General features: G+C 37.6%; 1 protein-coding gene across 1 annotated transcript in view; it reads left to right on the top strand.

Annotated features, from left to right (window-relative positions):
- The first annotated feature begins 1003 nt into the window (after positions 1-1003).
- The window catches only part of LOC128212309 (uncharacterized), a 23827-nt gene continuing 14429 nt past the window's right edge, over positions 1004-10401 (top strand). Inside the window, exons 1-6 of the mRNA XM_052917699.1 lie at positions 1004-1200; positions 3162-3584; positions 6758-6886; positions 7206-7250; positions 7713-8064; positions 9242-9387. Of these exons, the coding sequence (XP_052773659.1) occupies positions 3365-3584; positions 6758-6886; positions 7206-7250; positions 7713-8064; positions 9242-9387 (892 nt within the window). The 5' untranslated portion in view covers positions 1004-1200; positions 3162-3364. The remainder of the gene's footprint in view (positions 1201-3161; positions 3585-6757; positions 6887-7205; positions 7251-7712; positions 8065-9241; positions 9388-10401) is intronic.

The following is a 10401-nucleotide window of genomic DNA, read 5'->3' as shown; positions in this document are numbered from 1 at the left end:
TCGAGAAATTTGGACTTCGTAACTTAAGTGGCTCAATGTTTTTAGTGATAGGTGTATTATCATAACATGCAGGTATATGCATAGTCTAAGTTTGTAAATCAGTGTTTATTTAACTGTTTTTATTTGAAATGGAATGACCCCCCCCCCCTCCCATTAAAGTACTATCCGTAGTTTGTATTCGCGGTTAAATATTTTAAAGGGACACAATATAAACTAATTTACACTTGAAATTTGCACAATATGTGGTAATTTTAATACATTATTATAATTCTATATATATCAATTTACTTTAATGAACAAAACAAAACAAGGAGGATGTGGTTTGTCGTTACAATTGACTTGTGCATAAAACATATACACTTTTATAAATGGCTTTTTTATTATAAGCTTATGCACCAGTTTATTGTAACCACGGCCCCCAAGTCCAGGGAATAGCGGGGACTTTCCGTCCAGCTAAGCACGGATAAAATCCCCGCCCTGCGTGGACGAACTGATGGTAAAATCCCCGCCAAATGCCCCCGCACCCCAGGGACTGTAGGTAAGGTCCATTTCCCGCTACATACGGCGCGAAGATAAAACCACCGCGTTCACCCGTCACTATGGGGCCATCGGGAAAGCTAAAACACGGCCCATTCCCCGGCTATCCCCGGTATACCCTCGGACCTGGGGGCCGTGTTTACAAATAACTTGTGCATATATAAGCCTTTATAAATGGCGTTTTTAATTATAAGCTAAGCGACCAAAAACCGTAGTTAAAAAAACGCGCAAACATTTCTGTACACAAATTATATGCTTTTTATCATTTTAGCAAAATAAGTTAGATATAATTATGCATTAAAATTAACGTTCCTATTGGGCATCTAAATAGACATTGTACCTTTAAATTACTGTAGTTTATATAAGGTTCGGCAACCTTAAATGCTCTTTAATCTATTCACTGAAGCGGAAACCTTAATTTAGCCATCGTAATATTTATAAATAGGTTTTATACTTGTATCAGATATTTCGTTTTCCTTGCTGTATGACCTAAATTGGATTTACACACCTTGAAACATTCATTGATATAAATCTAAATATATACCATACAGTATATTCAAACGCTGTTTAAGTTTTGACATTTAACATTTAAATTATCATTTGATATTAAAATATAGGTTGAATATTTGTGGTTTCATTTTGTGTTGGAATAATACTTTGAAGGTAAGCCATGATTTTCGGTAAACTTCCGTTTATTTTGATACCTGTTGAATTGGTAAAAACGGTGAATTTACTTAAGGTAAACACAAGGTTTATAATGCAGTAATAAACTCATCATTTACTTATTCATATTTAAACGTTTGTTTCATGAATACAAGACAGTGACTCGAGTTGGTGATATCTTTGTAGAAAAAAACACGTATGTTACAAAATTCAGGATTGTTAAATATTTCATATCTGAAATCAGCCTACAGATATGGACATTTGTTTTACTATGCACGCTCACTGATAACATTGCACTTTTTGGAAATTTATGTAAATACGGATTGAAATACGAAGGGCAATCTGTTATTGTTTAACTTTTATTTTGTACGGCCATCTTTGTATATACCTTGTAATTCGATGTTTGTTTTTTTGCAAAAGGCATGTTTTTTCTTGCTGATATTGTCGGATGTCGATTTTCGAGCAAAAATGATTATAATATATTCCATAATAGTGATCTATTGGGGTGAAATTTACTGCGTTTTACTTCCTGTTTCCCATAATAAAAAGTGCCCATTTCCCACGTTCAACGATGTATTTATATTTATTACTATCCGTCGTTTACTGTCAACTGCTTACTATCCGTTGCTTACTATCCGCCTTTTTACCGTCAATTGCTTTCTATCCGTTGCTTACTGCCAAATGCTTGATATCCACTATTAACCATCAACTGCTTACTATCCACAATTTACCGTCAAAGGCTTACTATCCACCGCTTACTGCCAACTGCTTGATATCCACTATTAACCAACAACTGCTTACTATCCTCGCTAACTGCCAACTGCTTACTATCCACTATTTACCGTCAAAGGCTTACTTTCCGCCGCTTACTGCCAACTGCTTGATATCCACTTTTAACCAACAACTGCTTACTATCCTCGCTAACTGCCAACTGCTTGATATCCACTGTTAACCGTCAAAGGCTTACTATCCACTATCTACCGTCAAAGGCTTACTATCCACTATTTACCGTCAAAGGCTTACTTTCCGCCGCTTACTGCCAACTGCTTGATATCCACTATTAACCAACAACCGCTTACTATCCTCGCTAACTGCCAACTGCTTGATATCCACTATTAACCGTCAAGGGCTTACTATCCACTATCTACCGTCAAAGGCTTACTATCCTCGCTAACTGCCAACTGCTTGATATCCACTATTAACCGTCAAAGGCTTACTATCCACTATTTACCGTCAAAGGCTTACTATCCACTATTTACCGTCAAAAGCTTACTATTCACTATTTACCGTCAAAGGCTTACTATCCGCCGAATACTGCCAACTGCTTACTTTCCGTTGCTTTCTATCCGCTTTTTTACCGTCATCTGCTTATTTTTCGCCGCTTATACCGTCGACTGCTTACTATCCACCGCTTACTGCCAACTGCTTACTTTCTGTTGCTTTCTATCCGCTTTTTTACCGTCGACTTCCAACTTTTCGCCGCTTTTATTGTCAACTGCTTACTATCCGCCGCGTGGTGTCAACTGCTTACTATCCACCGCTTTCTGTAAACTGCTTACTATCCACTATTTACCGTCAACTGCTTACTATCCGCCGCTAACTGTAAACTGCTTACTATCCACTATTTACCGTCAACTGCTTACTATCCACTGCTTATTGTCAACTGCTTACTATCCGCCGCGTGCTGTCAACTGCTTACTATCCGCTATTTACTGTCAACTGCTTACTATCCGCCGCGTGCTGTAAACTGCTTACTATCTAATGTTTACTGTCAACTACTTACCATTTACTGCTCACTGTCAAAGGTTTACTATCCACTGCTAACTGCAAACTGCTAACTATTAGGTCCATTCATGTTAAATATCAGTGGCATACTGCAAACTTGTTACATTCACTGCTTTCTGTTAACTGCTTTTTAATTCAGTTGATTCTTGATAATTGTATCGTATTTTCCTCTTCAGCTCTTCACAAAGCCGTATTGTGTTGATACAAAAACTGCCCATCCTTCATGCGAACAATTAAACCCGGATGCACGATGGCGCTAATGGAACGCCATACTCATCATATTGCAAAAGATAAATCCAACCTTGTTGTAAGAAGCACACACTTAAGTCTTTGAGATCACACAGACGCCTTTCGAGACGTCTTATTTGACAAGGGCGTCATGTCGTTCGGTGTCACAATGAATAAGGCTAACGATGAAATAGTTATAGACGATTTAGAGTGGCCGACTTTCGGCAATGGTGAGGCCGAAATGAGCTATTCACCGACTGAACACCGGGACAGTATATTTACAGACTTTACCCCAGCCACAGAAAAGCATAATATCAAGAATAAAAAGAGAAAACCAAAGAAAAAGAGTAAAACCTTGCGTCTTATATCGGGTAAGTGAATTCCATATACATCCGGGGTTGTTTTCAATGGAAAATACAGGTGCTCCGAATGCCTTTTTTCTTTTCATTCACTGCAAGACTGTGCAAGACTGTGTTAATATCCACTCAGCTATACTAGGTTAGGCTACAGTTTTACACTGAACATCATTTCTGAAAATACGAATGCAAACTGACGACTTCCATCCTCGATAAGGTCTTTAACTGCTCATTATAGGTACGTTAAAAGTTTTATAACTAAATGCTAAGTGCCCGGACAGGGTACTAAGATTTAGTGTGTCATATTTAAGATGGTAATTTAGGTTACTATTTTGTGTGAGAAATTTAAGATAAGATAAAGATAAGATAAATTTTATTTTAAGTCGGCAAGTCAGAAATAACAATATAACATAAGCGACAAGCGCTTTTGAACCGACTATAACAATAGTATACATGTTGAACCACAATATCATGATAAGAAAGCAGTAAAATAATTTTGAGCATTGTTAAGTAAGCACATATCACATAGCAAAGCAAGTAAAAGAGGTTAAACCTGTGAAAGATCTGCTGCTCTAGACCAGAGGCCTAAGAGACACTTAAGAAAAAGAGTAATAAAAAACTGATAGTCAAAATAGTTGCAAAAAGCAGATTAAAAGTAGTCTAAACGAAAATATCACCACAGATCAGATCTGGGATGACCTGAGCAGCAATTCCTTCTCAGCAGCACATACAAGAGCACAATCAATAATAAAGCATGGTATGACAATGACGATAGCATATACAAAGAGAGTTTTATTAACAAGCTGCTGCATAGCAAGTACTAGTAAGCAAAATAAAGCAGTATAAGCAAATCAAGTAACGTACAACTATACAAAAAGAGCAGAGCATGCAGCTAGAGCACTTGAACAAGCTAAGGCAAGCAGAAACACATAACACAAAATAAACTCAAAAGACCCAACACAAGCAAGATATAAACTAAGATAGATATTGAACAAAAAGATAAAGATGATGTCCGGCCCTGTAGAACAAGCAACTAATTTGATTTGCACATTGAGCACCTACAGTCCCGTCCATTCCAATGTGCAATCAAGCTTTTGAATTGATTGTAGATTGTTGTATTTCTAAAAGCTTCTGGGAGCGAGTTCCACAGGACCGGAGCAGCATACTATTTTTTCCATACCTAGTTGTTGTTACTCTGGGAACTTCTAATAAGTTTGAATACCTAAAATTATAACCGGCATCATGCACTTTAATTAAATCATTTAATACAGGTGGGGCAATATTATTCAAGATTTTAAAAGTTTCTATAGCCATTGCTCTAGTTCTTCTGATAAACAAGTTAGGAAGTTTTGCTCTATTTAGAAATTGTTCATATGTACTGGAGTAAGCGTCATAAACAAAACGAAGGGCTCTTTCTTGTATTTTTTCAATCTTGTTTGTGCTTTTATTTGAACAGAAATGCCAAGTTAACGGACAGAAGTTGAATTTGGATAAGATAAAAGAGTGAAAAATGGTTAGGCGGCTTAATCTACACAAATTTCTGCCTAATCTTTTCAATATATTAAGTTGTTGTGCAGCTTTACTACATATGATGCTAATATGGTTTTCGAAGGTAAGGGCAAAATCTAAGTTGACTCCAAGAAGTTTTACCACTTCATCAAATTCAATGTTTAAATTATAAGTAGTTGTTATACTTTGAATTCAGCCCAAAAACTGCAGTCAGAATAAAACAAAACATGAATAGATCAGAGATTAATATGTTTTCGGTTGAACAAGAATTTTGCTAACTTCCGGCAAAATCCAAATGGATAACATGAACAATACACGGGGCTGAATTTCAACGTCAACTTATATTCTTCGGAGGAAGATGACATACTTGTTTTTGCTTAAATCAATTCAATTTTGGCTGAATTTTAAGGAAATGTGTGTCTGTCACATACGTGAAAATCTAGAAATGTTATTTTTCCGGTCTGAAGTTTGCCAATTTACATTGAAATGAATAAGGAAGGTAATTACTAATTAGTAGTGTGTAGCATAATTGAACTATTTCCGAACCGTCCAAATTTCGTACATACGGATAAAATCCAAACACATCCGCCATTATCCAACATAATTGACGAAGCTTGCCGGAGATGGCCGAGATGTTACGATTGATACGGATATAGCCGATGTAAGGCTCGCGGATACGATTGGCGATTGAGGAAATTCGATCTAAAATTCTCGAAATTATCAACGATTAGACTGCAGTCTATTCCTTACATCAACACCAGTCTAATCTAGTTTATTAAGTGGATATATTTATAATTTGGCGCAATATGAAAGCTGCATTTGATTGCAGATGTTCAACTTGTATGGTATACTCTTTTGGACCACATTATTTTTTAAATATTGGCTGTCGGCATATTTGTATTCAAAACTTACAGAACTACACATCATTTGGTTAAACCAGCCTTAATTTTGATAATATAGTAAGTTCAAATCACATATACTAACAAGCAGACAGGTAAACACAGATTGATCATGATAGTCAATATTTGTAAGAATGAGATATCAAGAATTAGTTCTACTTACTGGCACGGGATTTTCAAACTCAATCATTTTTTTAAAAAATCAAAAAAATCTTATAATTCCAAACTAATAATTATAATACCGAAAATGTGAAAAAAAAATATACAGTTCAAAGCGCATATTCATATAAAAATATTTTTCAATATTCACTTTTAAGAGAAGTTTGGAATTATAAGATTTTTTATTTAAAAAAAAAGGATTGAGTGTGAAAATCCGGTGCCAGTTGTTCTACTCGCAATTAAAGAACTCATTTACAGAATTGAGAAGTAAGCGTAAATGCAAGTCTCTATTCTGTATAATCATTAGAAAAATTGACATTAAGTGTGAAATACCAGAGTTGACATGTCATTTTTGATTCATTTTACATAATTCACAATTGTACCCGAAAGAAGAATAAACAGACATGGGTAATTGTTAAAGTGGATGGCGTAAACGAAACGCGAAAATGAATGTGATATACATGAATTTATATTTGCATAAAAATAAGGAAAACATCCTTTGCTTAATTTTAATATTATAAGTATTTGCGTTAGTTTATAGAATATTTTTACTCTTTTCGTCCCTTGCTGTTACTTATTTTCAATAAATGTATTTTGATTACCATTGGTCCTTTCTTTTAGAATCAGACGTAAACAGGAACAAATCGTCTTGTTTCCGTGACCGAAAGCGATGTGTCGTCATATCCGTTCTAGTCACCTGTATAGTCATCATAGTTTCAATTTCCATAGGCTTAGGCGTATATTTTGGCGGTAAGCATAAATCATTATATGTTTTGTTATTGTTGTTGTTGATGTTGTTGTGATCGTCGTCATTGATGTTGGTGTTTTTTTGTTATTGTCGTCGTCGTCGTTGTTGTAGTTGTTTTGATGATGATCAACCTATTCTAATTTTTACTTGCATTGCTACCGCATTTCAGCAAATTAAAGCATTCTCTGTCACATTTAAAACGTTTGTGACAACTAATACTTTATTTTTAAGTGCGCACGATGTCTGGCACGCCAGCATGATATTGTATTTGTAAAACATTTCATTGTCAAAAAAACACAATGTCACGGGATTATCTTCCAGTTGTGAAACCGTCTTCAAATGAAGGACCACATACAGATAAAGCAGGTAAGAATATAACTTTAATAAACAGTTTTACAGTCGAACTCCGTTGGCTCGAATTCGCTTGGCTCGATTTCCTCGTTGGCTCGAACCGAATGTAAACGACCGATTTCTTTATACTGAAGGTAAGCATTCTCGCTTGGCTCGAAGTCACCGAGGCTCGAGGTTATTTCGCCGGTCCCTGGGAGTTCGAGCCAACGGGGTTCGACTGTTCATATGCATGTAGTACATATCTGCTTCTATTTTCGTATCAATTCAACGGTTGTTATGAGTAGAGAAATAATATGTTAAGAAATAATAACGAAAGAAATATTACTTAAGATTGTTGGGCCATAACAAATTGCATAATATTCACAGTTGATAATAATAATGAAAAAAGTTACTTATTCGGTTAGTTATTATTTCTCTGAATGTACGAATATGTTTCTGCATATTTCATACTTGCAATTCGCTGCACGTTTATTCCAGTTCAAGTTTCAACACACTCGCCGTCCACTGAATCTCCAGCCGTGGTGACGTCACGACCACCAATCATTATTGTCCCAATAACCTCACCCCCTCGGCCACCAACCACCACCCGGACGAAAACTTCCCCTCGCCCCGCCAAAACTACAACAACCACATCAACCACCACCACCACCACCACCACCACTACCACCACCACAACTTCAACGACAACCGCAACTACGACGACGACAACGACCCCGTTGCCGACGAAGCCACCGGTGATACCGTTCACCGGAAGTGATGAGGAGGTTGAGGTGGTAACACAGCGGGCGGTCGACTGCCGGTCGCCGATGGTCACCGCGGATATGTGCACGTACGACTGATTTACTGTATAACCTGTTTAAGGTATTTTCCAAGCTCTTATTGATAAGCGTTGTATAACATCTGTTATTAAACAATTATGAATAACACATTGGGTCGATTATTAGAACTTTGTTAAAGTTAACAACGGGATTAACGAAATCGTTGATAATTTTAAAACTTGAACTATTTGATGAAGTGCTCACATATTTAAATATGAAGACGTATAGCTGAACAAGTTGTTTCAGATCTTGTTAGAAATACATCAGATCCAGAGCAGTAATGATTTGATTGTTAACTACGATGAAGTTAACAGCGTTGGTATATTTGTCAAAGTTCTAAACATTCCACCCAATGTGATGTTTTGGTTACAAAGTGATATCACAGCTACCATGAATCATTTTCAATATTTTTTGCAATCCATCCATCCTTCCGTCCGTCCGTCCGTCCATCCATCCATCCATCCATCCATCCATCCATCCATCCATCCATCCATCCATCCATCCATCCATCCATCCATCCATCCATCCATCCATCCATCCATCCATCCATCCATCCATCCATCCATCCATCCATCCATCCATCCATCCATCCATCCATCCATCCATCCATCCCATCCCATCCCATCCCATCCCATCCCATCCCATCCATCCATCCATCCATCCATCCATCCATCCATCCATCCATCCATCCATCCATCCATCCATCCATCCATCCATCCATCCATATCCATCCATCCATCCATCCATCCATCCATCCATCCATCCATCCATCCATCCATCCATCCATCCATCCATCCATCCATCCATCCATCCATCCATACATCCATCAATCCATCCATCCATCCATCCATCCATCCATCCATCCATCCATCCATCCATCCATCCATCCATCCATCTATCTATCTATCTATCTTTGAATCCAGCAGATCCAGGGTAAAATCCCCGCCCTGCGGGGACAAACTGCTGGTAATACCCCCGCACCTCGGGGACATCCTAGATAAGTCCCATTCTCCGCTATTTTCGGCGCGAAAACAAAACCACCGCATTCACCCTGCACTGCGAGGCAAACACGGCCCATCTCCCCCGCGATCCACGGTATATCTTTGGACCTGAGGAGGGGGTGGGGGCGAGGGGGGTTGTGGTTAGAATTGACTGGTGCATAAGTAATCACCTTATTCCATATCACAGATTGTACTTAGACACGCTTCGCTGCACGTATCTGGAAAACATACGTCAGGAGCTGCACGTGCCGGTGCATGTGCTCGGGGAGGTGGTGGACGCGCATGCGCGGGACGTGTTTCCGTGGGACACAATAGACGCAACCAGCTGCAGAGGTAAATTCTCTTCTTTAAGTGTAATGAATGTTAATTGTAGATTGGTTTAATTTCGCGATTTTGATTTTGCTTTAAGATGGTAGAAATTTCATCGCGTACATCACGCTTGTCGAAATAGTTTTTTCGATAAATATAATCGTTCCCGAAACAAGTTTTGACTCGTGATATTAAAGGGACTGTGTCACAGATTGGCACCCAAAAAAGTTTTTTTCTGTAACGAATCTCAGGACAATTATCTAATAGAATGTGTTACGCTTTGATATCATAATTGTAAAAAAAAGTACCAAAATGTAAAGAAGTTTTTTGTCGGAGACCGGGTTCGAACCCGCGTCGCCAAAATTGAAATCCAGCGTCCAACTCTCTGAGCTATAAAGGCTTATACTAATCGGGTGACATAATTAAGCTATACACCTACCTCGGTAATATCACGTGATAACACCGACTACCTTATCACGCATAAGGAATGAATTCTACCTGGTAGACATACCCTGTAATCTTTTTTAATGGAAAAATACGAAATAACTGCTAAACTTAAATAAATTGTAATCTATGTGGTACTTCAGTTAGTAAGTTTCAATGCATTGTACACATCGATGCCAAGTTTATGTCAGTTTTCGACAATTTTATCATACGTGAGACAGCGCCTTTAAAGCTGCACTCTCACAGATTGACTGTTTGTCTTGGAAAGGGCAAATATTTGCGTAAATAACTGCAAACCAATGATAAATGATTGCTGACATAAAACGGATCGCAGATTTTCATTTTCCGTTTGAAATTTAATGTTTATGGCTTAAATGTTGCTAACGGTTTAAGAAAAATGCATAAAAAAATCAATTTTTGAACTTAAATATAATTTTTTCGATCTAATGTTTTGTCAGCAGTCTTATATCACTGGTTTCCATGGATTTTCGCAAAAATTGGCTCGTTCCAAGACAAACAATAAAAAAGTTGTCAAAACGTTCAATCTGTGAGAATGCAGCGTTAAAGATGCCGCGTCTAGAATTATATAGAACT

This window comes from Mya arenaria, chromosome 12 (genome assembly GCF_026914265.1).
Source record: "Mya arenaria isolate MELC-2E11 chromosome 12, ASM2691426v1".
NCBI classification, from domain to species: Eukaryota; Metazoa; Mollusca; class Bivalvia; order Myida; family Myidae; genus Mya; species Mya arenaria.
This window is presented reverse-complemented; position numbering and strand designations above follow the sequence as displayed.